This window comes from Saccopteryx bilineata, chromosome 2, assembly GCF_036850765.1.
Source record: "Saccopteryx bilineata isolate mSacBil1 chromosome 2, mSacBil1_pri_phased_curated, whole genome shotgun sequence".
NCBI lineage: Eukaryota > Metazoa > Chordata > Mammalia > Chiroptera > Emballonuridae > Saccopteryx > Saccopteryx bilineata.
Genome location: NC_089491.1, coordinates 371,412,123 through 371,434,756, shown reverse-complemented (window position 1 = coordinate 371,434,756; position 22,634 = coordinate 371,412,123). Strand labels below are relative to the sequence as shown.

Below are 22,634 nucleotides of genomic sequence, written 5' to 3'. Positions count from 1 at the left end.
CAGAGAATCTCTAAGCCTGTGAAGTGTCACACCTGATAGGAGTGTTTTTGTTTGCCAGAGGGCCTTAGGTCACCCCAGGTAGTCTAACAATGTGATTTGGGGTGGGAAAGGATGGAGAAATCACATGGTATCATTTCCACCTCTGGAGGGGCTGGATGGAGACAAATCAGCCATCTGGGCAGTCAACCATATCTAGGTGATGGAGCCTCATAAAAGCTCTGGATGCCAATGCTCAGGTGAGCTTCCCTGGTTGGCAATACTCATGCATATTGTCATATGTCATTGCTGGGAAAGTAATTCTGTCCATAACTCCATGGGAGAGGACTACTGAAAGCTCTATGTTTGAGAATTTCCTGGATCCTGCCATATGTGTCTGTCCCTTTGGCTGACTTTAAGCTGTATCCTTTAGCTGCGATAAACAATAACCATGAGCTTGACAGTTTGCAGTGTGTTCTGAGTCCTTCTAGCACACTCTAATGGTAGTCTTAGGAACCCCAAACTTGCAGTTTGATTCAGAATCGAGAGTGATTTTTTTTTTTTTTACAGAGACAGAGGGAGAGTCTGAGAGAAGGGCAGATAGGGACAGACATACAGGAAGGCAGAGAGATGAGAAGCATCAATTCTTCCTTGAGGCACCTTAGTTGTTCACTGACTGCCTTCTCATATGTGCCTTGACGGGGGCGGGGGGTTTGAGCAGAGAGAGTGACCCCTTGCTCAAGCCAGTGACCCTGTGCTCAAGCTGGTGAGCCCATGCTCAAGCTGGTGACCTTGGGGTTTTGAACCTGGCTCTTCTGCGTCCCAGTCCAATGCTCTATCCACTGCGCCACTGCTTGGTCAGGCTCGAGGGTGGTATTGACACCATCTTAGTGCTGATCCATTGTGGACGTTTTCAGAGCCTAGCTGCAGCCTGTGCACCCTGCACTGTCTCCTACAAAAGCCCAAGTCGGCTGCGTAGCTTTCTGCCTTTTTCTCATAACTATGTCCACCAATGAGAATGCTAATTCACCAGCTGCCTACCCTAACAGATTCAAGAACAAGGGGAAAGAGTACAAAAATGAGGCATCGCTGAATAGAAGTTAATATGGATCTGAGAAAAGCTAAGAAGGATGACTATATGCTGAAAGGGAGACATGTAAGCTCCTTTCCTGATGAAGCTACTTCCATAGTGCAGATGAATCGCAACAACCAGGGTACTGTAAATCAGTCTGTTTAGGACATTGTCAAAGGCATAAATGGCAACAATTTGGAAAACCAGCTCCAAACTACCCAAGCTACTAGGGAACTGTTTTCTAAGGGAAAATAGACACTCATAAACAACATAATCTGGACTGGTTTTATTCCAAAGTGTGTGTCCTTCTTGGGCAGAACTGATTATAGTCTCATTCAGTTTGACTCTCTCTGGGCCCTCACTGACATTGCTTCTAGGACATCGAAACAGACCAAGGCTATATAGTAGCTCCCTTCCTGATGAAGCTGCTTCCACAGTGCAGACAAATCACAACAACTCAGCTGGGAGGTGCCGTCCCAGCATTCATTTCTCTCTTGGCATCTCCCCAGGCTCACATCAGTGAACAAGCAGTATGAGCTCTAGGAAATAGTACAGGGATGGCTCGGTTTTCCGAGACTTGCTTATTACATCCAGAGCAGTTGACTCAGTGTTGGCTCTTCTTGTAGTTCCTGAGATGTCGTCTTTAGCATGTGATGACTTATATAATCTTACCTGGACACTTTCAAACCTTTGTTGCAACAAGAATCCTAAACCCTCATTAGATGCTGTTGAGAAAATTCTTCTTACTTTAATCTGTCTCCTATATCATGATGATCCAGAAGTATTAGCTTCTGGGCTTTTTCCTACATTACTGATGGTCCAAATGAGTGGATTTACATGGTTGTGAAAATAGGAGTTGTATGCCCAATTTGTGAAGCTTGTAGGAGCTACTGAATTACCAATTATGACTGCTGTGCTAAGAGCCATAAGAAATACTGTCAGTGGGACAGCTAAACAGACTCAGGTTGTGACAGATGCTGGAGTATTTGCCATCTTTCCCAGCCTGCTAATGAACTCCAAAACTAATATTCAGAAAGAAGCTACATAGATAATGTCAATCATCATAGCTGGCCGCCAGGACCAGCAAGTTGTGAATCATGGATTAGTCCCGTTCCTCATTGGTACTCTTAATAAGGCACACTTTAAGACACACACAAAAAAGAAGCCATATGGGCTATGACCAATTCTACAAATGGTAGAACAGTTGAACAAATTGTATACCTTATTCATTGTGGCACAACAGAACCACTGATGAACCTGTTAACTGCAAAAGATACCAAAATCAGTCTGGTTTTTCTGGATGCCATTTCAAAAAATTTTCAAGCTGTTGAGCAGCTAGGTGAAACTGAGCAACTTAGCATACTGATTGAAAAGTGTGAGCCCTAGCCAGCAGCTCAGTGGATATAGCACTAGCCCAGCATATGGACATCACGAGTTCAATTCCCCAAAAGGGCACACAGGAGAAGCAACCATCTGCTTCTGCTCCCCTCTCTCTCCCCATTCTCTCCTTCTTCCCCTCCCGCAGCCAATGGCTCTATTGGTTCAATTGGTTCGAGCATGACCTGAGGCGCTGAGTATAGCTTCTTCAGAGCACAATAGTCTCAGGCACTAAAAATAGCTTGGTATTCAAACATTGGCCCAAGATGGGGATGCCGGGATGGATCTCGGTTGGGGCACATGTGAGAGTCTGCCTCAGTATCTCCCCTCCTCTCACCAAGAAAGAAAAAGAAAGAAAGAAAGAAAGAAAGAAAGAAAGAAAGAAAGAAAGAAAGAAAGAAAGAAAGATGTGGAGATCCGTACAACATTGAAACTACAAAACCATGAAAATGAGTCTGTGTAGCTCCATTAAATTTGGTGGAGAAGTATTGTTCTGTGGAGGAAGAATATCAAAATGTGCCAAAAACTACTTCTGAAGGCTGTACATTCCAAGTACAAGATGGCACTTCTGGGACCTCTTGCTTTTAGATTATACAGCTGAGGCATAAAGTTGTTTGTTGTATACTATGTGTGGTTGAAGTTCATCTTACTGTTTCTCTACTAAGAACTCTTTTTAAATGTGGGTTGCTATTATAGCACTGTTTATAATGAAACTACTTGAACAATTCCAATCAGTACATATTGTATGAAGCTTCTCCTCTCAATGGGTTTCTTATTTCTAGGTGGGATTTTATATTTTGCAATGTCCTATAAAGAAAGGTTAAATTCCAGCCTGGCCAGGTGATGGCACAGTGGATACAGCATTGGACTGGGATGCGGAGGACCCAGGTTTAAATCCCTGAGGTTGCCGGCTTGAGCACAGGCTTATCCAGCTTGAGTACGGCCTCACCAGCTTCAGCAAGGGTCGCTGGCTTGAGTGTGGGGTCATAGACATGACTTTACGGTATCTGGCTTGAACCCAAAGGTCACTGGCTTGAGCAAGGGGTCACTCACTCTGCTGTAGCCCCCTGGTCAAGGCACATATGAGAAAGCAAACACTGAATAACTAAGGAGCTGCAACGAAGAATTGATGCTTCTCATATCTCTCCCTTCCTGTCTGTCTGTCTGTCCCTATCTGTCCCTCTCTCTGACTCTCTCTCTTTCTCTGTCAAAAAAAAGAAAGAAATGTTAAATTTCATCATTTCTATTACTTAAAAAAAGTAGTGAGAACTGTCCCTTTAACTACACAGAATAATGCATGCTACATGATAAGCCTTGAAAACACGCTAAGTGAAAGAACCAGTCACAAAAGACCACGTATCATAAGATTGCGTTTATATGGAATGTCTGGAGTAGACAAATCTATACAGAAAATAAATTGCTGTTGTCTAGAGCAGGGGAGAATGGGAGGGGACTGCTAAAGAGTATGGGACATTTATATTTAAATGTTCTTTAAAGAACATTCATGCCTGACCTGTGGTGGCACAGTGGATGAAGCGTTCAACCTGGAATACTGAGGTTGCTGGTTCAAAACCCTGTGCTTGCCCGGTCAAGGCACATACAGCAATCAAGAAACAACTAGGCCTGACCTGTGGTGGCGCAGTGGATAAAGCGTCGACCTGGAAATGCTGAGGTCGCCGGTTCGAAACCCTGGGCTTGCCTGGTCAAGGCACATATGGGAGTTGATGCTTCCAGCTCCTCCCCCATCTCTCTCTCTCTCTCTCTCCTCTCTAAAAATGAATAAAAAAAAAAAAAAAAAAAGAAACAACTAAAGTGAACCAATTATGAGTTGATACTTCTCATGATGCTCCCCACCCCACCATAAAATCAATAAATAAAATCTTTAAAGAAAAAAAAAAAGAACATTCAAAATGTGGTGATGGATGCACAGCTCTGTGACTATAGCAGAAACCATTGAATTGTATGCTGTAAATGGGTGAATTGTATGGTATATGAATTATTCTCAAAAAAGCTTTTATCCAACAAAAAGGAAGTGTATGGAATTGGAGCTCCTGGAAGACAGGCTTTGTTGCATTCACTGGTGTGTCCTCAGGCCTGCAATCCCTCCAGCAGGACAGGTGCTCAATAAATACTATGCAATAAATATATCAAGTGACTCCTGGAAGCAAAGTAGGCTCCTGAGGACTCCCAGTCTGGAATTTTCCAGGCCACTCCCCTTTGCAAAGACAAGAGCTTTTCTTAAAGCACCTGCACCCCCACTCTGCTTTGGGATCCAGCCAGAAGGTGTAGCCAGATCAGGTCAAGGCTGGCAGCTTAGAGGTGAGAGCAGGACAAAGGGCAATGGGTGAGGACGTCAAGATTAACCCACTGGGTCCCAAGCTTCAGAACAGCCCCTCTAGCATCCCAATTGTTAGCCTAAATCATCAAAGGGATTCCTTGAGACAAAAGGTTTGAGTCTGAGGCTCTCAGACTCCAGGGCTGTGAGGAGGGACCCAGGCCGCTCTCCTTCAGAAGGAGTGTCAGGCCTGGACCAAGGGGTACTGGATCCTCCAACCAGGCTCAGGAAGGAAGAACAGACTCAAGAACCGGCTCCCTCCTTTCTCTCTAAAGCTCCCTCACTCCTCCCCAGACAGCTTCAGCCATAGCCGGGAAGTGATTTGTCCTGCCTTTCCTTATCACCCTTCAGAATGAACAATGAAGTGAAATCCATACCCTCACTTTATATGTTCTGATTCTCAGGTGAGATAGACAGCATGTTTTCATTCAACTAACCCCAGCTGTCCCTTCTATTGCAGGCACTGGACAGTGTCTGTGGAATAGGGAGTGAGTAATGCCAGTTTCCTCTCTTCTCCTGGAGTTCAGTCTGGTACAGGAGCCAGATGTGGGCCTCCTGGCAGAAGACATGATGAATGCTGTCACAGAGCAAGAGCTTCAGGAACCCAAGGCAAGACAGGAAGAGAACCAGGGAGGCCTCGCCGAAGAGGAACTGCCAGAACTGTGTCCCTGGTGGGATTTTCCAGGCAGAGGAGTAGAAGCAGCTCATCAGACATAGAAGGAGCAGCGTGAGCCAAGGCCGGGGGGTATGGAAGCACAGGGCTACTCAGGAGATCCCTGGAGTCTAACAGCTGGAGAGTCAGATAGGCACAAGGAGGCAGGAACAGCAGTAGGAGATGTAGCTAATGAGAGTGGGTAAAAACACAAACATCCAGGTCAGGGGAACAATAAACAAATGTGGTCTGTCCTTATTAAAGAGCGGTACAAGGAATAGTACTACACAACAGTGAAAGAGAACAAACAGCCAATATGCCCAATAGCACAGAGGAATGTCAAAAACATTGTGCTGAGTGGAAGAAGTCAGGCAGAAAAAGAACATACTGTTTGGTGCCATTTATATGGAGTTCTAAAACTGGCAAAACGAATCCATAGCGATCAGATCAGCAGTAGCCTGGGGCCAGACGAACTGGAAGGGGGCAGGCAGGAACTTGCTGGGATGATGGAAAGGTTCTGTACCTTGACTGGGATGGGCACTTATTTGTCAAAACTTACCCAACTGTATACTTAAAATGAGCAAATCTTTGTGTGTAAATTATACTTCTATGAAGTTGATATAAAAGGGTTTGTGGATTTTCTTTTTCTTTCTTTTCTTTTTTTTTAAGGCTCAGGTCAAATTGTTAAGGACTTTAGATGTTAAGCTAAGAAGTTTAGGTTCTCACAGCCAAGAGTTTAAACTCTTTCCGGAATGGGGTATCGGCATTGGACTTGCACCTAAGTGGAATAAATATAGCCTGTTTGCTGGGATTTCAGGTACACTGGTCCCAGATCTCTCCTCCCACCTTGTGCTGTGGAATTTTATCCTAAGAATCTCATTTCTTTTTCTGGAGACTCCTGGCTCCATGGAAATGCAGTCCTGGTCTCACTTGGCTACTGAGCCATCCCGATAAGTTCAGTGGCATTGACACTGAGTTCCTCACTCCCTTCCCTGAGAAAGAACTGCAGATGGGGGAAAGCACACCCCGGAGTGAAGGCGCTCACACTTGTTATTCACCTAGGATGTGCCTAGAGCCATTCAAGGGCTTTAGACATCATCCAACTAGGTCCTCACAACAGCCCTGCTATAGGTGCAATCAGCTCCATTTCACAGATGGGGACAGAGAGGCTCAGGGAACATAATGTCCCTAATCAAGGTCACATAGCCAGAAAGTCGTGAAGTCAGGGTTCCTACCCAGAAGCCACTGCTCTCCCTACTGTGCCCCTTCTGGGAGTGGTATGGGCATGAAAAAGCATCGGTCCACATGTCATAACCTTTCCCCAGAAAAGCAGCAATGTTGAACCGGTGGTGGGGCCTTGACAGGCCACACAGCCAAAGCTCTGTGACCTGAAGCAGCTCAAAGCCTGAGTTCATCATTCAGGCAGCCAAGACCCACCACCCTTCAGTAGGCTCTGCAGGTCACCCATCAAGGGCTCCAAACTGGCTGTGCAGGCCAAAAAATCTCCAGGATGAGCAGTAGGGCCTGTAGCTAAAGGCAGAAACCTCAGCTTCACCCCCTCCCCATGCTAGCGGGGCTAGAGCCCAGGAATAAGGGTGCTGAGGCCTCACAGAAGCTCAACAGAGAAAGGGGGCACCCTGCATCCAGACTGATGGGAGGAAAGCCCCCTCCCAACTCCGAGAGCAGCCCCTGGGGAAAGCCCTCCCTGCTCTCAGCCTCAGTGACAGTTCCTCCTTAGATCTGTAGACTTGAAGCAAAAAGTTACCCTACTCCTCAGTGCCTCCCACCTCTGCCACCCATGCCTCTGGGCCCCTGGCAGGGACTGTACTCTGGTCAGGACAGCTGGCAGTCCATATGCGTCCACCCCCACTATCCCCCTGTTCCCAAATCCCAAGCTATAACACAGGGGCAGGATAAGGAGACCAAGCTGGGGGTGGGGCCTCAGAGGGAAAGGGGGCATAGATCTGAAGCAATCTAAAGGGCTTCGGAGGTCCCGGCCGGAGACCCTTTGCTGTGCTGCTCTGCACCCGCCCAGCACCATGGTAACCTCTGATGGCCCATTAGCTGTCTTCTCCAGGATCTTGGGATGTAGGCTGGTGCCAACTGGGCATTAAGGGCATGAAGGATTGAGGCCAGAGAGTTCCTTCTGCCAGTCTGATGGCCAGGACAGCAGCCAAGTGTTCCTGTCCCTGCTTTGGGTGGTGGGGATGAGGAGATTTTCTGGTCAAGAGAGAGATGAGAGTCTCAGGGGTTTGGCAGAGAGTGACGGTGCTGTATCATATTTATGGGCATCATAATATGTGAATTGCTGTGTGTGCCAGCACAAAATTCTCTGTGCTTGGCAGGGGTGTGCATGTAGGTGTATGTAACTGTGCTAGTACTCATTCATTCATCATGTATGATTTAGCATCTACTAACTGTCAGGCACTGTTCTGGGTTCTTGTGATACATCAGTGAACAAAACAGGCAAAGAGCCCAGCTACAGTGGTGATTACATGGGCTATTTAGAAGGAACGAAGACAATTTAAAGAAGCATAGACTAGCCTGACCTTTGGTAGCGCATTGGATAAAGTGTCCACCTGGAATGCTGAGTTCACCATTTCAAAACCCTGGGCTTGCCCAGTCAAGGCACATACTAGAAGCAACTATGAGTTGATGCTTCCTGCTCCTCCCCCCATGCCTTTCGCTCTCTCTTTCTCCTCTCTCTCTAAAAAAATAACCCTGTAAATAAAAACTCTAAAGAAGCATAGAATAGCCTGACCTGTGGTGGCGCAATGGATAAAGCATCAACCTGGAAATGCTGAGGTCGCCGGTTCGAAACCCTGGGCTTGCCTGGTCAAGGCACATATGGGAGTTGATGCTTCCAGCTCCTCCCCCTTCTTTCTCTCTGTCTCTCCTCTCAAAAATGAATAAATAAAAAATTAAAAAAAAAAAAAAGCATAGAATATATAGTAAGTTAGAAGGTGCAAGAGAAGGAGTAGAACAAGGTGAAGGGATGGGTTGCAATTTTAAATAGGGATGTCAGAGTAGGACCCTCCGGAGGGTGCACTTTGAACTGATGCCTGAAGGAGGCGAGGAATTGGCCATGAGGATGTCTGAAGGAAGAGCCTTTCCGGCACAGAACAGCATGTTTGGCATTTTTGCCGAATAGCCAGGAGGCAGAGGAGGCTGGAGTGTGGTGAGCAAGGAGTTAGGGAAGAGGTCAGCGAGGTTAGGAGGCTGACCAATGGCTCTATGCCGCCCTCGTGTGTCCAGCTCAGGGCGTGCCTCACGGTCCATCCCCACTGTCCCGGTTTGCCTGGTGCTTTGTGCGCGGCACCGTGCAAGTCCAGGGGAGCACCATTCGGCCTGGGCAGCTGGATGTCCCTAACGACGCACGTGCACCTGCGTAACCCTAAAAGCAGAGATGTCTCTGGGTCTGAGCACGTCGGGGCCCCAGCTCGCCCACCCCTCCAAGTATCAGAGGGGTGGGTCACACGTGACCGCCGCGGCGCTATCCGTTTCGCCGGCTCCAGACGCCGGCTCGACGCTGCGCGTGCGCACGGGCCCTGATGTGCCAGGTGGTGCTACTGCCACTGCTCAAGGGTGCCCTGGGGGAGGAGCAGCAAGTGCAGCTGCCCCGCGGGCCCCGGGCGGCCTATTGGCTGAGCACCTTTGTCCAGTTCAACAAGTACATAGAAAAGTTCTTCAACAGCAGGTAGGCGGGCAGAGAGGGGAAGGAGAGGAGGAGAGGGGGAGAGGGGAGGAAACGACACCAACTGCCCCCCCCCGCCCCATGCACCGCCGCCCCACGACCTCTGCAAAGACGTGTTCCCCAGCTTGAGGTCTAAGGACACCCAAGAAATCTAAAGACGTTAAAAACTCCAGGAAGCCTGACCAGGCGGTGGCGCAGTGGATAGAGCGTCGGACTGGGATGCAGAGGACCCAGGTTCGAGACCCCGAGCTCGCCAGCTTGAGCGCGGGTTCATCTGGTTTGAGCAAAAGCTCACCAGCTTGGACCCAAGGTCGCTGGCTCGAGCAAGGGGTTACTCGGTCTGCTGAAGGCCCGCGGTCAAGGCACATATGAGAGGGCGATCAATGAACAACTAAGGTGTCGCAACGAAAAACTGATGATTGATGCTTCTCATCTCTCTCTCCGTTCCTGTCTGTCTCTATGTATCCCTCTCTCTGACTCTCTGTGAACAACACAAAAATCCTACCAGCGAAAGCGACGAAAGCCCCTCCACTGAATCCAGTGAAATTCGCATCGCGGAATCCCAGCAACTCCCACCGCGGAACACCGCTAGATCACCAAATTCTTCCTAGGGCTCCAGGTGGAAGAGCCTGGGCACAGCTGGCACCAGTCAGGAGCCTTGGGACTGGGGGCAGATTGGGCTAGAGCGAGAGGAAGCCCCCCCCCCTGGGGGGGAGATACCAGGGCCACAAGGGTCTTCCTTCTCCAGGCTGAGCTTTCACCTCCAGATGGTCTGCTCAAGCTCCCCCCTCACCAACCCCCTTTATATTATGAAAGAGGCCCTAATTCCTCCTGCCTCACTCCCCAATGAACACAATAAAGAGAAATAGAATCTCTATTGCTTCTGTGACTAATGTGAAAAGTGAGCCCTGGACAGAAAGGGTGAGAGGACCCTGGAGCTCCCGCTGGAAAAAAGACCTCAGCTGCGGGGGCTTCCCTGCCTCCTCCCCCGGCAACCCATCCACCTCACACACATACCCCACTCCCAGGGTTGGGGCTCTAATCAAGAGAAGCAGGCTCCAGCAACCTCAAAGGAGAGGCTTCCGCCAGACCCACACCGTGTTTCTCACAGAGCAGGGCAGCTTCCATTATAGCCCAGGACATCAGCGTTGGTTCAGGAACAAGCAGCAGCAGTGCCTTTGCCTGCCCCTTAGTGTGCACAGCATACGGTCCTGCCTTTGCCTCCTGGACCCTCTCAGCCCCCCTGGCAGTGAGCAGAGCAGGGGAAGGAGCCAGAGCCCAGCCAGGCCTGTCCCAGAGGGGCTGAATGAGAGGGTGGCAATTTCCTCTGGGAGCTGGTGGCCATCAGCGAGGCCTGAGCAGGGGCAGATCCAACTCATACACAGGTGTGACCTGAGCAGGGTCCTAATTCCTGACCCTGGAAAGTGTCTACACCTCTCCCTACTCAGAACCCACCTCTTAGCTACCAGAGAAAACTCTGGGGCAAGACTTCAGGCTCCATTTTCCAGACCCAAATTCTGATCTTCTGCTGAAACCAGTCCCCTTCCCAAACACCCCCTAGGACTTAGGAATCAGCCCGAGCCATGCATTTGCCCGTAGCTGCATCCTCTCTAGCCCTTTGCCTTGTAGCACCTGCTTCCACTTTCAGGACTTCGGGTCATTTGCACACACCAGACACAGCCAGGACTGGAGGGGAAACGCAATATGGTATTGTTGCCATGCTATCACTGTGAGGTGCTGCGTCCAGGAAAGTGGACCGCTCATCCACCAAACCCATGGCCCTATCTCTGTAGGTGGACATGTGAGGGAGTTAGGAGAAGCCATTCCAGGAACCAGAAAATTTCTAATTCTCTCTCTTCTCTTACCTACCCCTACCCCCGTGACCATCCCTATCTACAGGAAAAAGGTAGAGAGACAAGCTCCTCCCTCCCAGTCATACACACCGCTCCATTCCCACCTATTCAGGTGCCTGAGAAGGGCCATGGCTGGCGAAGGCCACTGGGACCCCTCAGTGCAGTCCTCCCTTGGGCGACGGAGGGGACAAGAGCCCTTCTGAGCCCTCCCAGAGCTGGAGTGTAGAATCCACAGATTAGCCTCCTCCCGGGAACCTGAATTCCCCCATAACCTCCCCTGCTGCAGCTATCTGACTAGCTCCTTTGCCCAGGAATTCACAACCTTTCAGAACAAGTTCTTTCCAAATTTCTGGTTCTTCAAAGAGATATTTCCTATAGTCACCTAAAGCCTGCCTTCCAGAGCCCCTCCCATGGGCCTGACCTCCCTCCTTCCGTGTTTAAAGAGCACATTATCTCTTTACTTGTCTTTCCAGCATATTCATGGAAACAGCTGGTTGGCCAGTGGCTATATGACAAGTCTGCCCCTTGGAAGCTTCCATTTACTAAGCGTTTACCTGGGCCAAGGGCCATGCTGAATGTTTCACATGCATTATTTCATGCCACGCTCACTACAATCCTATCTTTCCCATTTTACAGATGCGGAATGTGAGGCTCAGAGAGGTAGATCTCTGCCCAGAAGCAGTGCCTTTGCCTCAGACAGAAAGTGGCAGTTCATTTGACTCTAATACTGATGCTGGGTCCCTCTATTAACTTGCCATCTGTGGCGGGACCTTGGACAAACTGCTGTACCTCTCTGAACCTTGGTTTCCTCCTCTGTAGAGGGAGAACTTATCACCTGACGGGGTTGTTGAAAGGATTAAATACCCCTAGCACACAGTAGGCACCTTTTCTAACAATCTGCGCATGACACCATCTCCAGGCCCCTCCCCTCACAGCCCCGCTCCTCTGGCCATGCTTCTGCTGAGCCCTGTATCCCCTAATGAGCCGTGCACAGTGACCTGCCCAGAGGAGGAAAGCTCCGGTGCCACCCACGCAGCCAGTGGCTGTCAGCACCAGCCATTCCTCGGGGCTGGGCTGTCACTCCTGCCCCCATGCCAATTACACTAAACTATAAGAAAGAATTAGTGGGGGTAGATTTGGGGATAGGTCTGGCATCAGGGCGACGATCGGGAGAGTCTATAGGTTCTGAAAGCTCAAGACTGTCACTTCACTGACTCACTGAGTGACCTCCAAGGAGTCCTTGCCCCCCTCTGGACCACAACTTGCACCTCTGTGAAGAGGATGAGTGGAACAGCTCTGACCACCCTATGGATGTTCTGGATCACTCGTAACAGCCCCCTTTCTCTTCTCCTCCCTCCCCTCCACCTTTCTCTCCTGACCCTTTAGCTATTCCTGCCCCCACCAGGGGTCCACAGAGACACACACAGAGGCTATGTCTTTGATTTGCTTTATTTAGCCTGTATGGAAGCTGGGAGCAGGCTTCGGCCAGAGCCGAGGGTGTGGAGAGGAGAACTGGGCAGGCACTGCCCGCCCTTAGCATCGGAGGAGACAGGAGGTGGCATTACATGTCCATCTGGCTGAACTCCCTGTGAGGAGAGGGCAGGGCATGGCAGTGTGAGTAGGCAGTCCTCAGACCCTCAGGAGACCTCAGGCCAGCCCTGGGCCTGTGCTCCTCCACCCACCTCCACTCCCATCTCAGCCCCGGGGAGCTGGCACACAGGGCAAAGGATCAAACCTACCTGGGGGCAGCTTTGTCGGGGGGACCCCATTCCAAGAAGTTCAGTGTATCTTCTTTGTCTCTTTTCCCATATCTGGGAGGGGAGAGGCAGCTAGAGCAAGCCAGTACTAGGCCCAGGTGCTGGCCCACCTGCCTCCCGCCTGCCCTTGGGCACCGTCCTGCCGGGGGCACGGGCCCTGGCCTGCTCAGTAGAGAGGTTCTGCTTTCCCAAGAACATGGCCGGGGCTGGGGCTGACACCTCTCTCCCTCTCTCTTGTACACACCTGGGCCTGGTTAGCATGTTGATGTATCTGCGGAGCTCAGCCGCATACTGGGCCATCTGCTCCGGTGTGGCGTTGTCCCCTGGGTACGCTGGCTCCAGCGGGGCCCCCCAGGCACCCAGTGGTGGCTGCAGCAACAAAGCCACACACGTGGACAGGAGCAGCAGGGAGAGGAAGTGGCATACAGCAGCCATCTGAACAGCAAGGAATGGGAGGGGAGACGGAGGCAAAGCAGAGCCCACCCACCCAGCCCCGTAGTCCATCACCTATTTCTCCAAGCCTGAGGACAAGAGGGCAGAGCAAAGAGCCATCTGGACCTGACCACCCCACCTCCTAGACACTGCCCTAGAAAATACAGATGGCTCCTGTTGTGAGCAGCGCAGCAGCCGAAGCTCGACCAGGGCCGCAGCAAAGTAGAAACGTGTAGCAGAGAATGTGGGGACGTGGGGCAGGACACACAGAGCACGTGCTGTCCAGGGCCTGATGGCTCTGAGGAGGCAGGTGTGGGGTAGAGTTTGGTGGGAAGTAAGGGCACTCTTGCTCACCTACAGAATTAACTTGTGAACCAAAGGACAGAAATCCATGACCCACCAGGGATAGACATATAGATACAGACGGTCATGGTCACCCACACAGATCCCAATCATTCACAAGGTTGAAGTCATTCCCACATTTGTGTTCACCGCCACCGCCACCGCTCCCCACACACATCTGCAGTCTTCTCATCACTGACTGCTCTTCCAAGATGACAGATTTGTTCAGATGTAGAGCCAGACCCACATAGGAACTCGGGCCTCCAGCGGCCCCTAGCACCTTTCCCCTCCATCCCAGGCCCTAGCCCCAAGGAGTCCCCTAACGTCCCCCAGATATTGGGGCAGGCTGAGCCCACTTACCCTGAGTCCTGAACAAGCAGGCCTGGACCAAGCAGATTCCTGCCTCAGGTTGAATGGGTCCCCTGCTCTCAAACTTGCCCTTTATAGTCCTCAGCCCCCCAGAGTCCCCGCCTCCTGTCAGCCTCTCTCCCCAGCCCTCACTCCCTCCTCCCACAATCTCCCTGGCACCTGCAACACCAGCCAGCTCACCGGGACCAGGGACAGGAGAGGGACAGCGCAGTGCTGTGAGAACGAGAGTAAGCAGTGTCATGGGTAAAGGTGAACTACAGTAAGTCATCTGTGGGCCCCCATCTGCCTTTGGGCACCAGAGCATGCTTGGTCCAAGAAAGACGGGGTCCAGGGGCCTAAGGATGAATGAAAGGTTCTGGTTGCAAGTCTTGGAACATTCCCCCCACCCCCAAGTAGTAACCCAAAGCATCAAATGAATGCCCTCGGGGCAGAAGATTGAGGCTGGGGCTCTGAGACCAGGGACTGGTGGCTTCCTTTCCAGCCTGACATTAGAACAGGTGGAAATGGGGGAGATGCCTGAGGTAACCAGGCAATGTGGAAAGGAGTGGGGACCCAGGCAAGGAGAAACCCATTCTCTGGCTGGTGCGTAGGATGCAAAATCAGAGCTGATGTGCCTGGGGCTAGGGGAAATGGGGGTGCCAGCTTCTGGTAGCCACTTCAGATTCCCCGTTCCAGGGGACTGATAAACACCAGCATCATTTGTAGAGTCTTGAATTTTCCAGAGTACTCCCAGCTCAATCACTTCACTGAGTCCCTACAACAACCCATTTAACAGATTCAGAAACTAAGGTTCAGAGCCATTAAGTCTAACATCACTAGTTAGTGTAGATTTAGGGTTTGAAATAAAGTCTAACTCCAGAATCTGGACTATTTTTTTCTAAGTGGGGTTGTCAAAGTTTTGCTATAATTTCCCAGTATTTTGGCTGAGAAACATGAGGCTCTCGGAGGTGAAGACTCTTTCCCAAGGTCACACAGCTATCTAGGACTCACGTTCTAGCCTAGATTCCCAACCCCACGGGTCCCAACAGTCCCCCCACCCCCCACCCAGGACCCTGTGAGTGTCCCCACTCTGTGTCCCTTCCCCACAAGGAGCAGTAACCGGCTGCACCTGAATGACACACAGAAGCCTGAGAAGGGAGCAGAGGACCTGTCACTCCCGAGGTTCTGCTGGTCCAGATGAAGACACCAAAAGTGCGTGTTTGCAGAGGGATTTTAGATGGGGGCGGTGATGCCACAGGGATCTGACTTTAAGATATTGAGGAAACATCCATGTTCTGCTTATTCCTCTCAATTCTGATTTCTGACAAGAACAATAATGCTTCACCCGACAGCTAACTTTCCACAAATCAAATATTGGAGGTGGTTCTGTCTCCACAAGGCTTTCTCTGGTCTTCGGTTCCAACTTCGCAGATCAAGAAGAGGTGAATTAGTGCTGGGTCCCAGGTGGGGCCAACAGTGAGGCCGGCAGTGGCTGAAGCACGCCACCAGGGGGCGCCATGCTCCAACCCTAGTTGGAAAGATCTGCTCCCGCGGGACTATAGCCTGGTGGGACTTGTTCTGGCCACTATCCTCGTCAGGCCCCAGCCCCCAAGGACAGATGGTGGATCTGGGGATTGACTCAAGTACTGAGGCTATTTATAGTTTGGTAAACAGCTTTGTCACTGCCTAAAAAATGACAGGTACTTCACAATGTCAACTGAACCTATAGCTTTCATTTTTCTCCTTCGCAAACAACAGATTCCTTTCCTGGGTCCTCTCTGGGATGTTGTGGCAGTTGAAGAGGAAGAGGTAGTGGACCTGCTTTCTAAACAGTATGGCCATGTCCAGAACAGTGATGGTTGGTTCTCACTCACTCATCTCCGTAAGTTCCCAGGACCTGTCATGCAGCCCTGCTTAGAGAAGGCACCAAGTGCTTACCTGCAGATCGACCGAAATGAAAACGACAGTGGTCCCTCTCCCATCCCCCTGCCCAACCCCATGCCCTCTGTGACAGGACGGATACCATTGGGCAGTGTTGAGGATGGAGTGAGGCCTCTGATGAGACTAGGAAAGGAATCCCCCAGGAACCCCTAGGGTCACAGAGTAAAGACAAGTGTATAGTAACGAGTGGAATGGAGGACCCCACACAGGAGACTGCAAGGAATCTGCCCAGCATCATGTCCTCCATACCCCTTCTCACGAGAGTATCTCCAAAGCTACCGTGTAGGTCCTGCTACCCCAGGAACATCATGCTGGAGAGGTCACACGTAGGTGCAGCATCAACAACCCTGCTGAGCTCCCAGCCAATAGCCAGCAGCACCCACCAGGCATGTGAGTGAGCCTTCTCAGACGGCAGCCCATTGGAGCCCTCAGAGGACTGCAGCCCCAGCCAGCCACTGACGCTCACTGTGAGAGACTCTAAGCGGCAACTGCCTAATCAAGACCTTCCCAATTCTGAGCAAATCATGGGTAAAAATAATGGTTGTTCTAAGGTCCTAAGTTTTAGAGTAACTTGTTATGTAGCATAATAACCAACATAATCAACCCTTTCCCCACCCCTCCCCTTCCCACTAGCTGGAACACCAGAAGTGGTGATGGTAGGCCATCTCCTATCATGTAGATGAAGGCATGGGAAAGCCACAAAATAGGACTCTGGGCTCTTGGATGTCCTCACGGAGCAGAATTGCCAAGTACCCAGATGCCACTTGCATTTTATGTAAGAAAGAAATAAACTTCTATATTATTTAAGCCACTATTAACTCTGTCTCTATTTAAGAAGCTAAATCAGTCCTGGCCAGCTGACTCACTGGATAGAACATCAGCCCAGCATAGGGAGGTTCCAGGTTTGATTCCTGGGTTCAATTCCTGGTCAGGGCACACAGAAAAAGGACCACCTGCTTCTCTTCTGCTTCTCTTCCCCTCCCCCTTCTCCCCCCTCCTCTCCCTTTCGCTCCTGCAACCATGGCTTGATTGGTTTGAGCACATCAGCCTATGTCGCTGAGGATGGCTCTATGGAGCCTCTACTTCAGGCACTAAAAATAGCTCCGTTGCAAGCATGGCCCCAGACAAGGGTTGCTGGGTGGATCCTGGTTGGCGCATGCAGGAGTCTTTCTCTATCTTCCCTTCTCTCACGTGAAAAAGAAGGGGGAGGGGAGCCAAATCAATATCCTAGCAATATAATGCATGTGGTTTTTTTTTATTGATTGATTTTTTGTGAGAGAGAGGAGTGAGAGAGAGAGACAGAGAGAGAGAGAGAAAGGGGAGGAGCAGGAAGCATCGACTCCCATATGTGCCTTGACCAGGCAAGCCCAAGGTTTCGAACCGGTGACCTCAGTGTTCCAGGTCGACGCTTTATCCCACTGCGCCACCACAGGTCAGGCCTATAATGCATGTTTAAAACAGTTTAGTGTCTAGCACATAGGTGCTTTGTTTTTAAAGATAGCTATTGGTATCATCACCATTAATATTACATCTAAGGCTCCTGCTGCTCTAACATTGGTTGAGTCTGATCAGCAGGGGATTAGCCACTTGCTCAACACTCTTCCACACAAACGAGAGCTTAACCCGTGTCACTGAGGGCCAACCAGACATCGAGCTGGGCAGAAATTGTCTATGGTCATGCAGAATTTCTACTAAGGGTCTCTTGCATTGATTTTTTATTTTTTTTTTTTTTTTGTATTTTTCCGAAGCTGGAAATGGGGAGAGACAGTCAGACAGACTCCCGCATGCGCCCGACCGGGATCCACCGGCACGCCTACCAGGGGCAACGCTCTGCCCACCAGGGGCCGATGATGCTCTGCCCCTCCGGGGCGTCGCCCCTCCGCGACCAGAGCCACTCTAGCACCTGGGGCAGAGGCCAAGGAGCCATCCCCAGCGCCCAGGCCATCTTTGCTCCAATGGAGCCTCGCTGCGGGAGGGGAAGAGAGAGACAGAGAGGAAGGAGAGGGGGAGGGGTGGAGAAGCAGATGGGCGCTTCTCCTGTGTGCCCTGGCTGGAAATCGAACCCAGGACCCCTTGCACGCCAGGCCGACACTCTACCACTGAGCCAACCGGCCAGGGCCTTCTTGCATTGATCTTAAACTGACCACAGTCCTCCCAGATAGAACAAAAGACAGGGAACTACAGACACTAACACTGATACACATCCTCCCACTCACCGGATGACAAAATAAACCAAAGCTCATGGTAGCCATTTCATGCTCCCATCCTACCTTTCCTGGTGCAGGGGCGGTGGGACTGGAGGCGAGAAGACAAGAGGGAAAGTGAGACGGGAAGTGGGTCTCAAATAATGACTGTACAGGAGAGAGAGGAAAGCAGAGAAACTAACTCTACCCCAAAGAAATCAGGAAAGGCTTCTAGGAGGAGGTGAACACTACTCTGAAGATGATTTCCAGGTTGAAGAAAGGGAAAAAGGCTCTGCAGGCAAGGGGAGTGGCCTGGGCAAAGGCTTAGAGCATCAGAGTCTGCATAGCTTGTTACCTGCACCAGCCCCAGGACCTACCTCCACCTAAGGCTTCTGGCCCGACCTCCAATGAGGGTCGGAGGCACTGCAGGAGAGGATAGAGTCAGAGCTCTGACATCACCTGGGGCAGGTTGTTTCCATGCAGGAGCCTCTCCTAGAGCTATGGCAGACCTAGCCTTAGGGTCTGCTCTTAGAGCCCCCTTACTGTAAGTATGTAGTTATGCATGGCCCCCACCCTCCGAAGTGACAGCACCCAACCTTCCTGCCCTTTTGCCCTCTGTGAGTCTGGGCATTTGGCCTCAACCCGATTCTCCTTTCCATTCCCCAGCTTCCAGGCTCAGGCTCAGCCAGGTCCTGCTGAACTAGAGGCCCAGGAGAGGAGAGCACACAGACAAAGGAGGCTGTCTGACCGGGGAGATATAGGCCTTTTCTCCAAGGGGCCCCCAGACCTAGAAGGGAAACAGGATACAGAAACGTGGACAGAACAGAACAGTGTCCAAGAGAGCTGGATGACCACAGAGGGCAGGAAGAATACACAGCAAGGACAATCAAGGCAGGCTTCCTGGAAGAAAAAGGCTAGGAAGGAAAACTTTCAAGGAAGATCAGCCTGCAGGCGGAGTCTGGGATTCCTCATAGTCATCAGTGTGGAGTGCTGACGTTTAGACTCCAGTTTAAACATACACAGTGCGTTCAGAATTCTGTGTCTAGTCCAGAGGGAGGGAGGTGGGTGCATAGGAGGGTGTCCCCATGGCCTTGTCACCAGAAAGGCACAGTTAGCAACTTATGCACTGAGTGTGAATTCAGCAAGGTGGGGGAGGGTAGTTCCTGAGGAAAAGGGCAGCATCCAGGTGCCACTGTTCCTCCTGCAGAGGGTGCCAGATGTTAGCAACGAACACACACACACACACACACACACACACACCTCACCTCCCAAATGACTTCCTCCACAGCCCCATCCGGGATCCTTTCCGTCCCCCAACACACACACACACACACACACACACACACACACACACACACGCACTACAGCCCTGGGGGCTAGCAATACATCTCCTCCGAGTAGCCGCCCTGAAGGTTCATGCCTAGCACATGCCCCAACCACCTTCATCTGGGGAGTGCTCTGTCTCCCTCTGCCCTCCTGGGCACCCAGCAGGCTCTTTGCTACCCTCTCCATCCTCCAGGTGACTTTTCTTCCTGCCCCTTACTACCCCTTTTCGAGAACTTTCATCCCACCCCACTGGAGAGTTCCACACAGAACACTGTCTGGGCACTGTTCACTCCCAGGGCCGGGCAGAACGGTCTTCTCTTAGCAAAGCACAGGGAGCCCCCACCTCACCCCGGCCCTGGGGAGCCTTTTATTTGAGGCACTAGAGTCTCCTCACAGCTCTCCTGCACCTCCACCCTCCGCTCTCACCAGGATGCCCCCTCACTCCCACCAGGATGCCACCTCCAGAAGAAGCAAAATGAAATACAAATGCACAAATTCCGCCGGTTCAATGGAATTTGCTCTTTATTTGGGAATCAGGGAAGGACCACGCACAGCCCTCTAGCCCAGTGGGGAGTGGGGACACGGAGAAATGGAAGGAGGACCCCACCCTCAAAGCCTCCCCTGCCTCAGCGGGCAGGGGGAAGAAATTCAGGGTCCGGGGCCTGGAGCAAACATTCAGTTGAGGTCGATGAAGGTAGTGAGTGTCAATCCATGGTGAGGCCTCCAGATCTGTGGGAGGGAAAGGAGAGCAATGTCAAGGAGCCCCGCCTCGGATCTCTGAAAGACGAAATTGAGGGAAGTTCTAGATGGCGGTGCAGGGTGGGCTACATGTGGCAGCAAGACCAGGCCAGGGGACTGGGCAAGCGGCGAGGAGGGAGCTTTTACCCCAACTTGAATGCGCGGCCGGGGAGGCTCGGTAAGATCCTTCCCGATTTCGACTCCTGGCCGTCGCGTTTCCCAAACCTGGGGGCGGGGTCGGAGATGGGCGTGGTTAGATATTGCCACACCCTTGTTGAAGTGGGACCGAGGGTGGGAACCCCAGAAATCCCGCTCCGCCCTCGGGGCACAGGCTCTCACCGCTGCCGAGTGAGAGCATGGAGATACTGGCGCAGCTCGGCGTTATAGTGGCTCTGCTCCTCGGGCGTGGCGTCTTCACCCGGGGGCTCGGGTGGAGGTGGGTAGGCGTCGGCCAGAGCCACCAGGCACACCAGCAAAGCCAGCAGCATTGTGATCATTGCGGGCCACGACCTGTGCACCAGCACCATCTGCAGAAGTGGCACTGGAGCGTGGGTCACTGGCTCAGTGTGTATTCACGGGCACTGCACCACTCTGGCCCGTTTCCTCATCTATCAGGGAGGCATGAGCCTTACCTGCCTCCCCTCCTCGCACCTGTGCTGCCCCAGTGGTGAGAAGGGGGAAGAGGCCTAGGCTGGCAGGGGCCCTTTGGAGCCTCTCTCCTTCCAGCTTCTGCTGGCTCCCTTCCAAACCAGCTGCCTGCCACTCAGCCCCAGTTTCTACCATCCCAGCCTCAGTTTCCACACAAAATATCCTGGGTTCCCTGGCACCAGACCATTGACCATTCCTGGGCCCTAGAGCCACTCACAGTATAGCTCCGGAAGCAGAGATGAGCAGGAGGTGGAAGGCAGGAGTCCCAAGGGCTGGGCTGCTGCAGGTCAGGCTGCAGCCGGGCTTATATCCCTGCCAGGAAAGGGAGGGAGGGGGGAGCCAGGCGGGGGAGGGCCCTTCTTCCTCCCTTCCTCCACCCCCACCAGGTCCTGGGCTTACACCCAGCAGTGGGTGATGTCTCCACTTCGCAGGTGAGCTGCCATGCTCAGACTCAGGCTCTTCCTGGTCCCGGTACCTAACCTGAACCCGGTCTTCAGCCCACAGCTGCCAGTGCAGCTCTAACCTCCTGAGAAAGTAAAACATTTTGCTCTAGACTCCTAGGACAGCCCCTTGGACCAAGGATGAGATTCCATTGTCCTTAGCCTGACTGGGGAGCGAGAGGCCAAACAGTTTCTTTAGCCTGTGGGACCTGTGACCACTGTTTTGAAACGCAATCCTTCCAGCCTCTGCTCAGCAATGCCTTGGAGAAGGGCTGAGGAGTGACAGGACCTGTGAGGAAAGTCTTTTTCTACTGGAGGCAAGGAGAGGAGCTATAACCTTGGCCTTTAACCTACTGTTTATGATGTCCTGGAGAACTCCTCCATACGACCCCTCTCCATTCAAGAGCGAGAGAGAGAGGGGCAGGAAGAGGCAGAAACCAGTCCCCTCCCCAGAAGCGGCTGAGTCGGTCACCTGTGCGTCCAGCCTGGCACATACAGACCCAGCTGCAGCCAGGCCTGAAGTAGAGACCCCTTTCAGGTCAGTGTGTCCCCATACCGTTGCAGGTGTCATTCAAGGCAGTGGTGTCTGCTGGGCCTGAGTGATGCCAGGGCAGCCCAAGTACGTGTCACGATCCCCAGCTTACCACAGTCTCCACTGGGCTTTGGGGCAAAGATCCTCAACCAAGGCCTATGAAGGAAAGGGGAAGAACTGCCATTTGTTAAGCACATATGGCGCATTGGGCTCACCAACACCATGAGCTGTCTTGAACAAGGAAATGGAATCTCTGTGAGGTAATGGAACAGCCAAGGTTGCCCAGGATTCAAACAAGAAAAAAGGCCTGAGGCAGACCCCAGGAAAAGCCCTCTCAGTCATGAGGCACAGAAAGGCTCACTACCTGGAATAACCATAGGGCTCAGAAGTCAGGCACAGGGACCTGGCTGGGTAGGTCAGTGCATAAAGTATCATCCCTGTGCACTGAGGTCATGGGCCTGGTCAGGGCATGTAGAAGAAGCAATCAGTGAGTACACAACTAAAATGGACCAGCTAAGTGGAACAAATTGATGCTTCTCGCTCTCTCCCTTTCTTCCCCCACCTGTCTCTCTCTCTCTCTCTCTCCCTCCCCGGGAGCAGGGAGGCGCAGAAAAGGGAAGGCTAACTTTGTAGCCTGTCTCCCCTCTCAGATTCACCTGCTCCCCCAGGAAGAGCGAGGAGCCCCTTCCAGCTCCCTCCCTCAGGCCCAGCCAGAGCCTCAGTGCTTCCAGGGGTCCCATGAGGGCAGGAGGAGCCATCTTGTCCTCTCCTGCCTCTGGCTCAGCCCCTTCAACCTCAAGGACAGATGGCCGTGGGTGTTATTTTTAGAGCTCTCCAGAGATGGAGAGTCCAGGGCTCCCTCAATCACCTTTTTATGGGTTAATCACCTGCACTCTCCGGAAATGGCTCCTTATCAGCCAGGCAGGCCCCACGGGCCTGGCACATCCCAAGAAAGGCCGGGGCAATGTGCTGAGCATAGAAGTGGAAA

General features: G+C 51.8%; 2 protein-coding genes and 1 pseudogene across 3 annotated transcripts; 1 reads left to right on the top strand and 2 right to left on the bottom strand.

Moving 5' to 3' along the window:
* Window positions 1-978: 978 nt before the first annotated feature.
* Window positions 979-3,013, top strand: LOC136323555 (importin subunit alpha-1-like; annotated as a pseudogene).
* A 9,388-nt stretch (window positions 3,014-12,401) lies between these two features.
* PPY (pancreatic polypeptide) lies at window positions 12,402-13,950 on the bottom strand. The gene is made up of 4 exons (XM_066255395.1): window positions 13,851-13,950; window positions 12,961-13,151; window positions 12,699-12,770; window positions 12,402-12,545 (listed from the first exon to the last, which is right to left on the bottom strand). The coding sequence occupies exons 2-4, from the start codon at window positions 13,149-13,151 to the stop codon at window positions 12,521-12,523; spliced, it is 288 nt and encodes a 95-aa protein (XP_066111492.1). The 5' UTR covers window positions 13,851-13,950; the 3' UTR covers window positions 12,402-12,520.
* Window positions 13,951-19,788: 5,838 nt separating this feature from the next.
* Window positions 19,789-20,951, bottom strand: PYY (peptide YY). Of its 2 annotated transcripts, none has more exons than XM_066255394.1 (4): window positions 20,892-20,951; window positions 20,366-20,567; window positions 20,174-20,251; window positions 19,789-20,017 (listed from the first exon to the last, which is right to left on the bottom strand). In XM_066255394.1, exons 2-4 carry the CDS (start codon window positions 20,551-20,553, stop codon window positions 19,993-19,995), a joined length of 291 nt encoding a protein of 96 aa, XP_066111491.1. In that variant the 5' UTR covers window positions 20,554-20,567; window positions 20,892-20,951; the 3' UTR covers window positions 19,789-19,992. The 2 variants fall into 2 exon arrangements, with proteins under 2 accessions (XP_066111491.1, XP_066111490.1); XM_066255393.1 differs by having other exon boundaries at window positions 20,366-20,553.
* Between the last annotated feature and the right edge of the window lie 1,683 nt (window positions 20,952-22,634).

What these genes read in the sequence shown, in the direction of transcription:
- PPY (XM_066255395.1), bottom strand. Translation starts at nt 13,151, where the DNA reads ATGGCTGCTGTATGCCACTTCCTCTCCCTGCTGCTCCTGTCCACGTGT. An exon ending in AACATGCTAACCAGGCCCAG is followed by an intron (nt 12,771 to 12,960) that starts GTGTGTACAAGA and finishes CTCCCCTCCCAG; the next exon opens with ATATGGGAAAAGAGACAAAG. An exon ending in CCCGACAAAGCTGCCCCCAG is followed by an intron (nt 12,546 to 12,698) that starts GTAGGTTTGATC and finishes CTCTCCTCACAG; the next exon opens with GGAGTTCAGCCAGATGGACA.
- PYY (XM_066255394.1), bottom strand. Translation starts at nt 20,553, where the DNA reads ATGGTGCTGGTGCACAGGTCGTGGCCCGCAATGATCACAATGCTGCTG. An exon ending in CATGCTCTCACTCGGCAGCG is followed by an intron (nt 20,252 to 20,365) that starts GTGAGAGCCTGT and finishes CCCCGCCCCCAG; the next exon opens with GTTTGGGAAACGCGACGGCC. An exon ending in GGCCGCGCATTCAAGTTGGG is followed by an intron (nt 20,018 to 20,173) that starts GTAAAAGCTCCC and finishes TCCCTCCCACAG; the next exon opens with ATCTGGAGGCCTCACCATGG.